This window comes from Tupaia chinensis, unplaced genomic scaffold (assembly GCF_000334495.1).
Source record: "Tupaia chinensis unplaced genomic scaffold, TupChi_1.0 Scaffold000007_1, whole genome shotgun sequence".
Taxonomy (NCBI): Eukaryota; Metazoa; Chordata; class Mammalia; order Scandentia; family Tupaiidae; genus Tupaia; species Tupaia belangeri.
This window is the reverse complement of record NW_006159436.1, coordinates 474,990-492,300: the sequence shown is the minus strand read 5'-3', so window position 1 is coordinate 492,300 and position 17,311 is coordinate 474,990. Positions and strand designations below refer to the sequence as shown.

Sequence of the window (17,311 nt, the reverse complement as noted above, 5' to 3'; positions counted from 1 at the left end):
CTGCAATCCCTTCTCCTCCATTCTCCTCTCAGAATCTTGGGCATGCACGCATATGCACCCAGTGTGAGTTTAAGCTACTGGATCCGAGACTCGACCCATGGTCAACTACATGGGAGTCCAGCGACATAGTCATTATGCCAATTGCTGGTCCCTCTCTTGAGATTTTAAGCATGTACATGCTCATGCCTGGCATGGTTTTCAAGCTACCAAGTCCAGGACTTGAACCGTGATTGGCTGTGTGGGAGTTCAGAGCCTTAACCATCTTGCCACCTGCTATCCCCTGAATGCCCCCCTTTTTTTTTTCCTTTTCCTTGCCTATTTGCTCTGTCCAGAACTTCCACTACAATACATTGAAATGGTAAAAAGCATCCATGTTATATTCTTGATCTTTGTAGGAAGGTTTCTTGATTTTAGCTTTGTATATAATGTTAGCTGTGAGTTTTCATAGATTATATTTTATTATGGTGAGAAAGTTCCTGGGCCAGGACCAGCAGATTGCATAATGGTTAGGTCACTGGACTCCCACGTAGTCAACCGTGGTTCAAGTCTCAGATCCAGTGACATAAAACTCACGCCAGGCACGTGTGCGTGTGTGCCCAAGATTCCAAGAGGAAATATAAGAGAAGGGATTGCAGTGTGGCCATCCCTGCTAGGGGGTGATTTCTTGCTTTGTCTCTCTGTCTCTTTGTTAAGCACATGTGCCCTATAGCAAAAATCTCTCGAAAGAAAGAAAGAAAGAAAGAAAGAAAGAAAGAAAGAAAGAAAGAAAGAAAGAAGAAAGAAAGAAAAGAAAGAAAGAAATTTAGTTCCTGGGCCAGCTGGTGGTGGTGTGGTTAATTTAAGGTGGCTGGATCTCTCTTTCTATCCCTATCTCTAGCAAGCGCATGCGCCCACCAGCAAATTAAACAACAATTTCCTCCTATCCCTACTATGGTGAATGTTTTTATCATGAAAAGGTGTTGGGTTTTGTCAAATGCTTCTTCTGTGTTATTTGAGATGATTGTGTGGTTTATTTCCTTCATTCTGGAAATGAGATGTATTACATTGATGGTTTTCCTACACTCCTGAAATAAATTATACTTAGACTTGGCGTATAAACCTTTTATATATTCTACTGGATTTGGTTTGCTAATATTTTGTTACAACTTTTATACTTATATTTATAAGAAATACTGATAGATTGTTTTCTTAGGATTTCTTTTACTGGCTTTTTTTAAAGGTAACTTTTTTTAAAGAATGAATTAGAAGTATTTCCTCTTTTTCTGTTTTTAAAAAATTAGAGAAAGATTGCTGTTGATTGTTCTTTAAATGTTTTATTGGATTCACAAATGAAGCCAGCTGGTTTTGGGTTTTCTCTTTTTATTTATTTATTTTTTTTAGGTTTTTGCCATAGGGTGCGTGTGCTTATCAAAGAGGAGAGAGACACAGAGAGAGGGAAAGCAAGAAACCACCCCACTCCCCGTGCCCAGGGAAAATGCCACGCTGCAATCCTTTTTCCGCCATTCTCCTCTTGGGATTTGGGGCACGCATACACACATGTTAGACTTACTTTCTTTTTACTTTTTTTTTTTTGAGAGAAGTTCTTGCTATGGGGTGCATGCTCTCACCAGGAAGACAGTGAGAGACAGAGAGACAGAAAGCGAGAAGTCACCCTCTGGGGGGATGGGCACGCACGCACATGTGCCTGGCATGAGTTTAAGCCGCCAGATCTGGGACCCAAACCATGGTCAACTACATGGGAGTCCAGCAACATAGCCATTACACCAACTGCTGGTCCCCACTAGGATTTCTTTCTTTTTTTTTTGAGAGAGAGGTTTTTTGTTTTGCTATAGGGCGCATGCACTCACCAGAAAGACAGAGACAGACAGAGAAACAGAAAGCAAGAAATCACCCCCCAGGGGGGATGGCCATCCCGCAATCCCTTCTTCATTCCGGGGGGATGGGTATGCACGCACATGTGCCTGGCGTGAGTTTAAGCTACTGGGTCCAGGACTCGAACCATGGTCAGCTACATTGGAGTTCAGCGACATAGCCATTATGCTAACTGCTGGTCCCCCCATTAGGCTTTCTTTATTAGGAAGATTTTGATCATTGATTCAATCTCCATATGTGAATCTGTTAACATTTTCTCTTTCTCTCTAAGTCGGTTTTTGGTCTGTGTGTTTCAGTGATCTTGTCCATTTCACCTAGGTTATCTAATCTGTTGGTGTACAGTTGTTCATTGTGTTCTGTTGTTTTTATTTCTGTAATGTCCGACCGTCATTAGTTCTTTAAGGTGTACAGTTCAATTCTTGATTTGAGATTTTTTTTTCATTTTGTCAAATGTATTCAGTCTCCACAGAGAGACAGAGAGGGAAAGGGAGAAAGTTTCTCTCAGTGAGGATGGTCATGATGTAATCTCTTCTCCATTTCTCCATCCTGTCTGGATTTAGACAGCTGTGTGAAATCTGGCTCCCTTAACCACTAGGTCATGAAGCTGGCCTGAAATCTTTTGTTTTTCCTTTTTAAAAATTGATTGAGTGATTGATTGCCATGGGGCACATGCACTCGCCAGAGAGAGAGAAAGTGAGGTATCACCCCCAGGGGCTAGCCATGCCATAATCCCTCCTTTCCATTCTCCTCTCAGGATTTTAGGCATACACATGCTCAGCATGTTTCTTAGGCCACCAGATCCAGGACCACGCAGTCAGCCATGTGGGATTCAGCTGCCTTCACCACCCCACTGGCTGGCCCAAGATCTTTTTTAATGTAAGTGTTACAGCTATTCATTTTACTCTACTGCTTTAGCTGTATCTCACAAGTTCAGGTATTTTGTGTGTTTATTTTTCAGTAGATCCAATATATTTATAGATTTCTCTTTTGATTTTTTTTATTCTTTTTTTCTCTTTAGATTCCCTCTTTTGATTCCCACATGGCTGACCAGGGTTTGAGTCTCAAGCCCGGCAGCTTGAAAATCATCACAAATAGATAGGTAGGTAGATAGATAGATGCAAAAAGAAAAGGAAAGGAAAAGGAAAATATATATATATATATTGTTTTAAACTTTTTTTTCTTTTTTTGGAGAGGTTTTTGCGATAAGGTGCATGCGCTCGCCAGAAAGAGAGAGAGAGAGACAGAGAAACAGAAAGTAAGAAATCCCCCCCTAAGGGGGATGGCCATGCCACAATCCCTTCTCCTCCATTCTCCTCTCAGGATCTTGGGCACACACACTCACGCGCCTGGCATGAGTTTAAGCCACCAGGTCCAGGACTCGAACCGCGGTCGACTACATAGGAGTCCAGCGACATAGCCATTATGCCAACTGCTGGTCCCTTTTAAACTCTTTATGATAAACAGGATAATAATTTTTTTTTGTTTTCGATATTTGATATTTGGTATAGGGAGTATGTGTTTGCCAGACATAGAGATGAGAAAGAGAGGAAAAGCACCCTCGATTGGGGGGGGAGGGGGCGGGGCATGGCCATACCACAGTCCCTTGCCATTCTCCTCTCAGAATTTTGGGTATGCACACACTCACACCCAGAGTGGTTTTTAAGCCGTCGGGTCTAGGACTGAAGCTGCGCAATCAACCACATGGGTTCCAACTGCCTGACCTCCATGCCATCTGTCGGCCTAAGAATTGTTTTCGTGTGTATTTTCCATGTCATCTAATTCCAAATCCTTCAGATTGAACAGAAATGCACTCTTACAGGCTTCAGTGTCATTCAAGGATGTAGCTGTGAAGTTCTCCCAGGAAGAATGGCAACAAATAACCCCTGCTCAGCGGGATCTGTACAGAGACGTGATGCTGGAAAACTACAGCCACCTGGTCTCCGTGGGTGCGTATAATCATAACTTACCTCGGAACTCCTTACAGGCAGCATTTCCTTTTTAAGTACCCGTAGATGCAAACACTTTATTTAAAGTTTACTGTTATTTAGGCTTTTTGTTTAAGAGACTAAAAGTGATTGAGCACTTTTCAAAACCAGAAAAAATGTTCATGTTGTCAGTGCCCAGTGTTAATTCAAATGAGCTTCAGGATGCTGCTCCTCAAAGTGTCTCTCTTGCACATTTGGATACCAAAACCTCACGCATCTGGCTTATGTTCTCAGTTGTTCCTATTTGCAGGGTACTGCATTTTCAGACCAGAGGTAATCTTCAAGTTGGAACAAGGAGAAGAGCCTTGGATGTCCGAGGAGGAATTCTTGAACAAGAGTTACTCAAGTGAGTTACTGAGCACTAGTGAATAGAATTCTGTGGGATAGTTAGGCTCCAGAAGGTAGTCTGAGGGTGAATACTTTTGTTTTGCAAGATTTATCATAGAAAACCCAAAGGTAGGGGCCGGCGCGTGGCGTGGTGGTTAAAGGTGTTGAACTCCCACATGGCTGACCACTGTTCAAGTCCCAGATCTGGCGGGTTGGTTTTTCACTTTCTCTCTCTCTATCTCTGTCCCTCTCTGGTCAAATTAACATAAGTAAATAAATAAAGTTAAATTAAAAATAATTCTTTAAAGGAAGAAAGAAAGAAAACCCAAAGGTACAAGAAGCACCATTCAAAAGAAACTGATTAATAAACTTGACTACAGGGACCAGCAGATGGAGTACTGGCCATGTCGCTGGACTCTCATGTAGTCGCCCACGGTCTGAGTCCTGGAGCCGGTGACTTAAACTCTCGCTGGGCACGACATGGATTGCGACATGGCCATCTCCCCTGGGGGTGATTTCTCACTTTCTGTCTCTCTGGCGAGTACACGTCCCCTATAGCAAAAACCTCAACAACAACAACAAAAAAACTGACTACATAAAAATTAAGAACTATGTTTATAAAAGATATTGTTGAAATAATTGAAAAGACAAACCACAGAGTAACAAAATATATATAATGTACAAGTAACTTAGAAATGGTGGGCTTTGGGGACCAGCAGATGGCGTAATGGTTATGTCACTAGACTCCCACATAGGTGACTGTTGTTTGAGTGCCAGATCCAGCAGCTTAAACTCATGCCAGGCACGTGTGCATGTGTGCCCAAAATCCTGAGAAGAGAATCAAGGAGAAGGGATTGCGGCATGGCCATCCCTCCCGGAGGTGATTTCTCACTCTGTTTCTCTCTGGCGAGCACACATGCCCTATAGCAAAAAATCTTTTTGAAAAAGAAAAAGAGAAATGGTAAGCTCCCAGGCCAGCCAGTAGCATGGAGGTTACAGTGACTGGATCCCACAAAGTTTGACTGTCAGACCTGTGGCTTGCAAAATATGCTGGGTACATGTGCATGTGTGCCCACATTCCTGAAAGAGGGAATGGAGAAGGGACTGCACTGTGGCCATCTCCAGCGGGGCTGCTTTCTCACTTCCATTTCTCATTCCATCTCTCCCTGATAAGCACATGTGCCCTCTGGCAAAATAATTTTTAAAAAAAGGAAGGAAGGAATAAAACAGGAAAGGAGAAAGGAAGGAATAGTAAGCTTCCTGAAAATGTAAAGAACTTCTGCAAGTCAATGTGGGAAAAAGTAGGCAACCCAATTAAGATGTGAGCAAAAGACTTTGAACAGGAACTTTCAAAATGGCTAGTAATCTTTTTTTCTCTTTCTTTCTTAGGTTTTTGCCATAGGGCTCATTCACTTTCTAGAAAGAGACAAAGAAAGGGAAAGTGAGAAGGCACCTCCAGGGAATGGCCACACTGCACTCTCTCCTCCATTCTCCTCAGGATTTTGAGTACACACACGCCCTGCACGATTTTTAAGCCCCCGGGTCCAGACTCAAACTGCAGTCAGCCATGAACGCCTTCACCACTGCACCACCTGCTGGCCCCAGTAATTATATTCTTTAAGGAAGAATTGCATAGCCACATAAAGTATTATACAGTGATTTTTAAAAATAATTATTTATTTTATTTTATTTTATTTGTTATTATTATTTATGTCTCAATTTGACCAAAGAGAGAGAGAGAGGGAAAGTGAGAAACCAAGCCACTACATCTGGGACCCAAACCGCGGTCTGCCATGTCGGGATTCAGCACCTCAACTCCCACGCCACCTGCCAGCCCTGTACAGTGATTATTAAACAAAACGCCAGAAGATATAAAAGTGGAAATATGGTTGCATTGTGTAAAGGTCAGAAACAAAAAACTCAACTACGTTTTTTTAGGAGTTCATATATTGGTAGTAAAACTGTAAAAAAAATAAAAAATAAAAAAAAAATAATGAAGGAAATGATCATGTAAAAATTAGAAGGGGACCGGCAGGTGGCATAGAGCCTGAGCTTCATTTGATAATAGGAAGTTTGTGCTGTTATAATTTCACTTTGATATTGAAGCGTTGATGGAAATGACGGATTTCGAATTGGAAGAATGGGTTAAGGGACCAGACTCTCACATGGCCCACCACAGTTTGAATCCTGGCACTGGAGACTTGAAAAACATGCCAGGGACATGTGTCCATGTGTACAGTATCCTTCAGGATGGAGAAATGTAAGAGAAGGGATTGCGGCATGACCACGCCACATTGGGGAGCACTTTCTCTCTGTCTCTCTCTCGTCTTTTTGTCTTTCTCTAGCAAATGCATACACCCTCTAGCAACTGAAAAAAATTGGGGACCACCCCATGGTTTGGTGCTTAAAGTGGCTGGATCCTGCATGGTCAACCATGTAGCTCAAGTCCCAGACCTGGCAACTTGAAAAACATGCTGGTGTGGGGCCAGCAGGTGGCATAGTGGTTAAGGTGCTGGATTCCACATGGCTGACTCCACATTTCAAGTCCCAGAACCAGTGGCTTGAAAATCGTACTGGTTGCACATGCATGCATGGCCAAAATCCCAAGAGAACAGAGGAGAAGGTATTGCAGCATGGCCTTCCCCCCTGGGTGTAATTGCTCACTTTCCCTCTTACTATCTCTGTTTCTCTCTGACTAGCACACATGCCTTATGGCAAAAAAATTAAATGTAAAAAAAAGAAGAAAAGAGAAATATGCAGGGCACGTGTGCATACATGCCTAGGATCCTGAAAAGAAGAAGACATGGAGGAGAGGGGATTGCATTGTGACCAAACCCCATGGGAGGTGTTTTCTCACTTTCCTTCTCAGTCCGTTTCTCTCTGGCAAGCACACATGCCCACTGGCAAAATTTAAAAAAACAAAAACATTGGAAGAAGATAGACATTAAGTATTCTACCATTAAAGTATAGATAATATCCATAATCAGATGGTAATTTATGTCCTCAAACCAAACCCTTCCCCTCATATACCTACCTATTCTATGAATACTATTATCTCCTAGTTTTTCTTGTTTACTTTTCTTTAGTTAATAGTTTTTATTACATTCATCCTATTCTTTCACTTTTTTCTGAAATAGTTATTCCTACAAAACTTAATCTTATATTCCTTATTCCTTTTGTTCTCTATCCAACCAGCTAGGAAAATCGTACTTATCACATGCCACATGCTACAGGTATACATTAGTTACTATTGATAATTTCCTTTCCCATAAGCACTGTGTTATTCTTTAAAGGAAAGAGCTTGAAGGCTTATATATTTATACACCTACATATGAATTGTTTAATCTTGGGAAACCAAAAAGTGAAATGCAACATTCAACATTCTAGGTTGTCTAGAATCCCTGATCATTAGAGGTGTAAGATACATAGATGTTTTCCATTTTTCTCAGGTTTAGAAGATTACGAAGGTGAAGATCTGATCAAGAGGAGCAAAAAAAGTAAACACTTGCAGCAAGTAGTATTCATCAATAATAAAACATTGACTAGAGAGGAAGAGAAAGTTTTGGGGAAACCATTTAATCTACACAGAGCTCCTGTTTCTTCAGCAAGTATATCCTGCATATGTGACTCATGGGGAGTGAATCTGCAAAATACTTATGAATTTATTACTAATAATAGAAACTACTCAGCAAAGAAAGCAGATTATCATAGTGTATGTGAGAACTTGCCTTACAAAGTTAAGTTTGAGAGAGCTCAAACTAGACAGAAATTTTGGGAATATAGTAAAAACATGAAAGTCCTCAGATATAAGGAAAATCTTCCTGAACATCAAAAGTTTCCATCTTCAGAGCAAGCCTTTGAATGTAGTGAAATTAGAAAAACCTGTGGTAAGGCTGACTGTGTTATACATAAGAGTTCTCACATAGAAAAATCTGGTAAAGATGATGAATTTAGGAAAAACTCCGATAATATTCTCTTTGACCCCAAGAGAACTGGCAGAGGGGAGAAACACTCTCACTTGAAACAGTGTGAGAAATCTTTAGATAAGGCAGCTGTGGAGATACACAATAAATTTAACATGGCTGTGAAACATCACGAATATAATGCAAGTGCAAATAATTTCAGCAGTTTTACTCAAGCTCAGAGAATTGTCACAGGAGAGACTCTGTTAGTATACAGTGGCAGAACACAAACTGGGGATGAGTCATTTAAATATTACGAACATAAATCCTATCAGACATTAGCCCACAAAGTACGTCAGAGAATTCACTCCGAGCTAAAACCCTATAAATGTAGTGAATGTGGGAAATCCTTCTGTCAGAAAGGACATCTCATTCAGCATCACAGAACTCACACAGGAGAGAAACCATTTGAATGCAATGAATGTGGGAAAACTTTCTCCCAGAAGTCTCACCTCAGTACACATCAGAGAATTCACAGAGCAGAGAAACCCTATAGATGTAATGAATGCGGGAAGACATTTGTCCAGAAATCCACCCTCAGGGGACATCAGAGAATACACACAGGAGAGAAACCCTACGAATGTAGCGAATGTGGGAAAACTTTTGTCCAGAAGTCGACCCTCAGAGATCATCATAGAATTCACACAGGAGAGAAATCCTTTCAGTGCACTGAATGTGGGAAAACTTTTGGCCAGAAGTCAAACCTCAGAATACATCAGAGAACTCATAGTGGGGAGAAAACTTATCAATGTAATGAATGTGAAAAATCTTTCTGGCGAAAAGACCATCTCATTCAACATCAGAAAACTCATACAGGTGAGAAACCTTTTAAATGCAATGAATGTGGGAAAACTTTTGCCCGGACATCAACCCTCAGAGTGCATCAGAGAATTCACACTGGAGAGAAACCATTTAAATGTGATGAATGCGGGAAAAATTTTGTCCGGAAAGCAATCCTTAGCGATCATCAGAGAATTCATACAGGGGAGAAACCTTTTCAGTGTAGTAAATGTGGGAAAACTTTTGGCCAGAAATCAAACCTCAGAATACATCAAAGAACTCACAATGGGGAGAAATCTTTTGAATGCAGTGAATATAGGAAATTGTATAAGAAGTCAACCCTCAATGTATATCAGAGAATTCAGGAAAAGAGATCCCTTTTGATAGAGTAACTGGATAATTCTGACAAAAGACCACCCATTTCACACCACAGAATACTCATTGGGGTAAAGAAAAAACAAATGGGGGGCCACTGGGTAGATTGGTGGTTAAGGTGCTGGGCTTCCACATGACTGAATGCGAGTGTGTTGAAAATCAAACTAGGCGTATATGTCTGTGTGTGCCTAAAATCACAAGAGAATGGAGGATATGGAACTGCAGTGTGGCCATCCTGGGGGGAGTGAGTTCTCACTTTCTCTCTGTCTCTCTCTGGCAAGTGCACACACCCTATGGCAAAAACCTTAAAAAAATTTTTTTTATCATGATGAATGTAAAAAAAATTATTCCAGAGGTCAACCATCAACAGTACATCAGAAAGTTCACACAGAAGAGAAGCAATATGTATATGAACGTAGGAGGAATTTTCTCCAAAAGCAAAGCTCGGAGTATATCAAAGAATTCATGTTGACTTCTGTTTCTTTGAAAGGACTATGGGAAGTTCTCCTGAGTAATGTCATGCCTCATTAGATATCTCATTCACGTCAAAGACTGGTAGTCTGTTCCCTGTTAACAGTAAGGAAGATACCTCATGTAAGGAGGGAGATTCCCTGCATGTAAGGAAGATACCTCAAAGAGCCACAGCCGTAGACACACAGCTAGTCTAAACTTCTCAGTCACTCTTTCGTCTAAGTGGAACTTAGATGGAAAGTAAATGCCCATGATCTATGCCACATCCAGGTCTGACAAATAAAATCCTTCTCTGACAAACTACCAAAGAACCTATCAGAATAAAATGGATATGATTTCTAGCACAGTTGTGGGTACCACATTTCAATATGACCACAACACAAGATTGAAAAGGAAAAGAAAAAAAAACAGAAAGAAAAGAAAACAGAGTGCCTGAATAAATATGTGGAACAAAATTCTCTTCCACGTTTTTACCAGTTGAATTTGTGGACAGAAGTTAAACATGTATTCTGTTGAGCTCTTACACATTTAGGTCTATGCATCTATTAATACACATAATGCTGCTATCTCTCTGCTAGGAAGGCAGAAAATAGTTTAGCCAAGCTTAGCCAGAGGGCACAGACTTAGGCAGTTACTGCATAAAGGAGGCCCTTAGAGATCATCCTAGAATTTGTACAACAGAAATCCCTTGTGTAATGAAATAGATGGTACCAATTCATACAGGGCTTTGGATGAACCTAAAATGTTGGAAGTCATTTTTGGTTGACAGTGAGTCACCATGACACAGCTCCAAGTAAATGTGCCTTGTTTATTGACATGAAGTCCCTCCCTCCAAAGTTCATACCTCCACATATTCCAGCCACAGCTGTTTAAAGGAGAAAAAGGTTTCCCTGTCTCCAGAAGAAACGAAAAGCCATTCTGGGAAGGAGAGGGACTCAAACTGGCTCTATCAGGTATGAGTGACCAAGTCTGTTACTTACCAGTTACTGTGGGAGCATAGAAACACCTAGATCTAGCTCATGGGATTTGGATAGGATTCACAGTAGGGAAGATAAAGAAATGTAACCTGATGTGTGAGCACTTTGGGCCAGTGAAATGTGATGTCATTACTTTGCTATCTGCATGTATAATAGGAATTACTGTGTTATATGCTGGGCCTACTGTAAGCTGCCAATCAGGAGGAGCTGCATGTAAGGAAGATACCTCAAAGAGCCACAGCCCTGTTGACCACTTTGAGCCTCAGTTCTCTGTACGTGGTGGTTAACTAAAACTCTGGGAAAAGAGGCAGACCTTGGGAGTTGAGGGAAGGAGACTTGACTTGCCCTGACAAGGATACTAGAGTCATCCCTTTTGAAATCAACTGTTAGCTTACTCTTGGGCTCTTATACACTGGACGCCTCTTGCTTGAGTATAGGCTTCTTGTCTAAAATTCCAGTTTGAGGATCTGTCATCTGACTCAACAACAAAATGAAAAGGACCTAAGAAACCTCATTTGTGACCTGAAAGTTGGACTTGCAAGAATGCAGCTGTCCTGTCCCCATGGTGTCTCAGCTGTCCATGAGATAGTATCAGCCATCTCATAGGATAGCCCCACTTTGCTGCCTGAAGGAAAGTGGCTGAGTTAGTAGGGCCCTCGATTCATGGAGGTTTCTCTAATTGGGTCTGGTTCATTGACGGTTTGGCTAGCCAGGATGCTGTCACTATTTCAACACAGTGACATACAGACCCAAAAATGAAAGTAGTTACTCTTCTCAGTGGACAGAACACAAGGATGTTCTCAGCCATAGCCATTATTCCATCTGATGAAACTTGTTGCATTTTTATTGACCCTTGGGCTCTTGCTGTGGCTGACATATTTGACACTGCAGTTGGAAAACTAGAGACAGATTGAAAGCATCCCCTTTGGTGCTCTGGATTATGGGGAAAATCACAGCTGCTGAGCATGCTATCTGGGTTGCTCAACTAGATGCCCATGAAAAAAAAAAAATTCTCTGGGGACCAGCAGTTGGTGTAATGGCTATGTCACTGGACTCCCATGTAGTCAACCGTGGTTCAAGTCCCAGGCCCAGTGACTTAAACTTACGCCAGGCATGTGTGCATGCATGCCCAAGATCCCGAGAGGAGGATGGAGAAGGGATTGTGGAGTGGCCATTCCCTCTTGCTTTCTGTCTTTGTCTTTCTAGTGAGTGCACACGCCCTACAGTAAAACCTCTCCAAAAAAAAAAAAAATTCTCTGATGTGACTGATCAAGCCTTATCTGCCCAGACTGCCTCCTGGATCCACCAATGCCCTAGCAAGGCAAAACATATGACATCTCACACTACATACAAAGTAAAGGGCTCGATACCCCTTATGCTCCCATTGGTATCATTCGATATAAGAACTTACAGTTTTTTCTCTATGAATAGCCAATGCCCCATTGGCTATCCTAGTTGTTTAATTCACTTCTTTCTCTCTGATTTTCAGTGTCTTCACATGGTAAGTTGTGTGTAAATATACCACACATGGGGACCAGCAATTAGCATAATGGCTACTTTGCTGGACTCCCATGTAGTTGACCACAGTTCGAGTTCCAGACCCAGTGGCTTTAACTGCCATTGGGTGAGTGCGTGCATGCCCAAGATCCTGAGAGGAGAATGGAAAAGAAAGGATAGCGGTGTGGCCATCCCCCTAGGGAGTGATTTCTTGCTGTCTGTCTCTGGTGAACGCACTCGCCCTACAGCAAAAACCTCTCCAAAAAGAAGAAAGAAAAATACCACACATGGCCGTTTGTCTCTCAATGCCATCATTCTGTTACTTTAGTAACACATCCTCCTTTTGTCATCAGGGCTAGCATATACCACATGTGAGTCATAATACCCTGTCTTTCGGGGGCCACTGGGTAGTATGGTGGTTAGGTACTGGACTTCCACATGGGTGACCTCAGTTTGAGTCCCAGACCTGACAACTTGAAAAAGGCCAGGTGTGTGTGTGCATGCCCCAAATCCCAAGAAAATCGAGGAGAAGGGACTATGGCATGGCCATCTCCCCTGGAGGGTGATTTCTCACTTTCTCTTTTCAGTGAGCACACATGCCCTAAAAACAAACAACTTTCTGACCTGAAATGTTTCATGGAAGAATATTTGGATCAACTTTGGGAAAGAACACCTCTCTTAGAATTTTAGAAATGGGTGGGACATAACCCAGTGAGATTGTGAACCTAGAGCTGCCAGCAGCCTTGTCAAAAAAAAAAAAAAAAGAATCTGTGGAAAAGATAAGGTTTACATGGAGAGAAGCTGATGCCACGAGACTGATGGTACACAAGTCCAGTTACTGCTATAGTCCCTGAGAATCAGATCGTTGCCATTTATTTACCTTGTTTATAGTATTTGGTAATACAAAGTAAGTCTTTCATTCTTTAAATTGTTCCCAAACATTTTACTCGTTTTGTTTTTGTTTGGTTGTTTTTTGTTTGTTTGTTTTAAGAATTACTTAGCATGCTGGGTGCATGTGTGTGCATGCCCAACATCCTGAGAGGAGAATGGAGGGAAAGGAATTGTGGTGTGATTTCTCACTTTCTGTTTCTGTCTTTCCAGCATGTGCATGCACCCTATAACAAAACAGAACAACACCAACAACAAGTTACTTATTGGGCCAGAGTGTGGAGTGGGGGTTGAAGTGCTGGACTCCTATATGGCCGACTGCAGTTTGAGTCCCAGACCTGGCAACTTGCTTTCTCACTTTCCCTCTCTCTCTGGTGAATTAAAAAATAATAAAATTAATTATTTCATAAGTTACTTAGTTAATTTCACTTATCATTATCATTTTCTAATTTGCTATAGGACACATGTGCTCACCAGAGAGAGAGAGAGAGGGAAAGTGAGATAGCAAGCCACCAAATCTGGGACTTGAACTATGGCAGGCCATGTGGGAGTCCAGTGCCTCAACCACCATGCCACCTGATGGACTTTTACTCACTTTCTTAAAAGAGAGAGACCCATCTCTCTCATTGCATTCTTTTAAATAGAACCTATTAGAATTATGATTGGGTTTGCATTAAGTTCCGGATCAGGTACCAACTAGGTGAGATTCACCTAGGTAGCCTGCCTGGATCATTCCTTGGGAGGCCGGACAACAAAGTCCCATGACTGGGCACTTGGGCTTTAGCTGCTGTTCTTTGGCTAAGACAAGCGCACAGGAAGCTCTCCACACAGATACATCATTATCTGGAGACCACGATGTGTGCTCCACTCAGGAGTGCTCCTCGCTGATCTTACGAAGTCATGGGCCTTTATTCCAGCAGGTGAATGCCTCAACTGAGGCCCAGAGGAGTTCATTTCCTGGTTCATACCTGCTAAAGGTCTCAAGCTAATGAAAGAAAATAGCCTCAAAGAGGCAGGAACTTTTGTCTGTTTTATTCATAATCTATCTCAGACATGTGAAATAGTCCCTATATATATATATATATATATATTTTTTTTTTTTTTGGAGAGGTTTTCGCTATAGGGCGCATGCGCTCGCCAGGCAGACAGAGAGAGACATAGAGACAGAAAGCGAGAAATCACCCCCCAGGGGGGATGGTCACACCGCAATCCCTTCTCCTCCATTCTCTTCTCGGGATCTTGGGCATGCATGCACACGCGCCCGGCGTGAGTTTCAAGCCACCGGGTCCGGGACGCGAACACGCGGTCAACTACGTGGGAGTCCAGCAACATAGCCATTATGCTAACTGCTGGTTCCCGTCCCTTCATATTTTAAGCACTCAGAAACATTTACTAAAGGTACAATTACCAAAGTGAAGTCTGAGCATGTTTCCTTTGGATGCTATAGATTATCTCTTGAGATGATTCCACATTTATTATAAATGAAGTATGGATGGGAGCTGCCCATTCACAGGCTTCTATTTTGGATAGTTGCCAAATTTCTTAAAAGAAACTTAACTCATTCTCAATATTCAGAAACATACAGTACTTTCTTCAGGTTTTTGTCAGTCACAACAGAATTTGGCTATATTTTCCGAGCCAGTGGCAGGACCTGACTCCCATTTCTCCTCAGCAGGTGCCTAAGTCTCAAAAGCACTGCAAGCATTTCCTGATATTATCCACCACCCCCCTTTTCTGCTGGTGCATTTATAAAACCTATCATCTATAGAGCATCCCTGGGCCTCACTGAGTTAAATGAATGTGTTTATGTAATACTGAAGCCTAAGCCTCTTTGCAACTTTGTGCAGCTTAACCTCTGGCAAGGGAATGCCAGGTCTGTTTCCTGATGGAACCCTTACGTTTTTCCATTGTTGCATATTCTAGATCAGTTCTTCTAAACTCAGGGCTCTTGGGGCCAGCAGATGGCATAGTGGTTACGTTGCTGAACTCTCACGTGGCCAACAATGGTGCAAGTCCTGGGCCTAGTGGCTTGAAAATCACATCAGCTGTGTGCATGCGTGCCCAAGATCCCAGGAGGAGAATGGAGGAAAAGGGATTATAGTGTGGCCATCCCCCCAGGAGGTGATTTCTCACGTTTCTTCTGCCTCTGTCTCTCTGGTAAGGCCATGTATCCTAATGCTAAAACCTTTTTAAAAAATGTAAAAACAACAACTGAGGGCTCTTGATTCAGCACTGTGATATTGATGCCCAACCCTGCCCTGTGCATTGTAGAAAGTCTAGCAACATCCGCGGTCTCTCCACATTAGATGCCAAGAACCTCTGACCTCCTTCAGTGTCAACAACCAGATGTTCCCAGGCATTGCCAAATGCTTCTGGAAGGCAAAAATAGCACATGGTTGACACCTAGTGTTTCTAGTAAAGATCTGAAAGCCATGAACCCTCAGCTTTGATAGTCACCTTCACTTTTTCATTATGTTAGAGGATCTGGGCTGATTGTGGGGAACCCTCCAACCCCACTCTTCATTACTTCATGAAGTCATTTTCTTATTATGTTTTAGTCTCCACTGTTTGTGAAAAGTCTGTAGCCATTTATAAGGTTATCACCAATTGTGTCATAACTTTCTGTGAAAACCCTGTGTAGAGGATAAAATTCGAGGTATCGACTAGAAGAAAGTACTTGCAGGACCAGCAGTTAGTGTAATGGCTGTCACTGGACTCCCATGTAGTCGACCACAGTTCGAGTCCCAGACCCGTTGGCTTAAACTCATGCCAGGTGCATGTGCCTGTGTGCCCAAGATCCCAAGAGAAAAAAGGAAGAGAAGGGACTGCAGCATGGCCATCCCCCAGGGGGTATTTTGCGCTTTCTGTCTCTGTCTGTCTTTCTGGCGAGCGCACGCACCCTATAGCAAAAAAAAAAAAAAAAAAACTCTCCGAAAAAAAAAAAGTACTTGCAAACCACACATCTCATAAATGACTCATAAATAAAATTTATTCAGAACTCTTCAGAAAGTAGATCCAAATAACGTACAAAAACATGATCATATATTTCACCAAAGAAAATGTACAGGTGGCAAAGGAATACATGAAAAGATGTTCATTATTGGGGCGCAATGGTGCAGAAGTAATGCCACTGGGTCCGCGTGGGGAAAGTCCTGGTTTTGCATCCAAAACCTCCCTGAGAACGCTGCACGTGTGTGCACGCAGACACGTGAGCCAGGTTGGCTGAGACTAGGGTGGATCCCAGCATGAAAACACTGTTAAGAGGGACTACCTTTCTCAAGAAATAACTGAAAAAAAAAAACTTTAGGGTTGGCAGGTGGCATGGTGGTTGGAGTGCTGGACTCCCACAAGGCCAACCGCAGTTAGAGTCCCAGACATGGTGGCTTGAAAAATCATGCTGGCACATACGTGTACATGCCCAAAATCTCAGAAGAATGGAAAAAAAGGGATTGTAGCATGGCCATGCCCCCTGGGGAGTGATTCCTCACTTACCTTCTCACTACCCCTCTCTAGCAAGTGCAAATGTCCTATAACATACATACATACATACATACTGACGTTTTGCCCTCTGGCCAAAGCATAGGGAGCTGGTACTGACATGACCAACTACAGTTCTGAGTCCTAGCCCCAGAGGTTTGAACAATATGCCAGGCACACATGTGTGCACACCTAAAACCCCAATAGAATGGAGAGATGACAGGAAGAGGATTGTGGTATGACCATGTTCCACTGAGGAGTGCTTTCTTCTATTTGTTCTCTGTCTCTCTCTCTCTCTCTCTCTCTTTCTGAAAAATACAAAGACCTTCTGGAAATTAGAAAGAAAAAAAACTGCCTGCAGGTGGCGCAGTGGTTAAGGTGCTAGACTCTCACATGGCTAACCATGGTTTGAGTCCTGGACCCAGTAGCTTGCTTTCTCACTTTCCTTCTCTCTCCTTGACAACCCCCCTCCCCTCCGCCGCTTGCTCTGGGTGAGCGCATGTGCCCTATAGCAATTTTTAAAAAAATAATAAAAACAATAAATAAAATTAAATAATTCTTTTTTTTTTTTATAGGTCCTGTAGGTGGTGTGGTAGTTAAGGCGTTGGACTTCCATATGGCAGACTGCAATTTGAGTCCTGGACCTGGCAGCTTGCTATCTCACTTTCCCTCTCTATCTTTGTCTGGTTAAATTAAAAAA

The 17,311-nt window shown here is 42.2% G+C and overlaps 1 protein-coding gene across 5 annotated transcripts in view; it reads left to right on the top strand.

The window, feature by feature from the left end:
- ZNF510 (zinc finger protein 510) overlaps positions 1–9,535 on the top strand; it is a 17,866-nt gene extending 8,331 nt beyond the window's left edge. For all 5 annotated transcript variants that reach the window (XM_006139837.1, XM_006139836.1, XM_027776152.1 and 2 more), the window contains 3 exons: positions 3,692–3,818; positions 4,108–4,203; positions 7,634–9,535. In XM_006139837.1, the coding sequence (XP_006139899.1) occupies positions 3,692–3,818; positions 4,108–4,203; positions 7,634–9,318 (1,908 nt within the window). In that variant the 3' untranslated portion in view covers positions 9,319–9,535. The remainder of the gene's footprint in view (positions 1–3,691; positions 3,819–4,107; positions 4,204–7,633) is intronic.
- Positions 9,536–17,311: the final 7,776 nt, after the last annotated feature.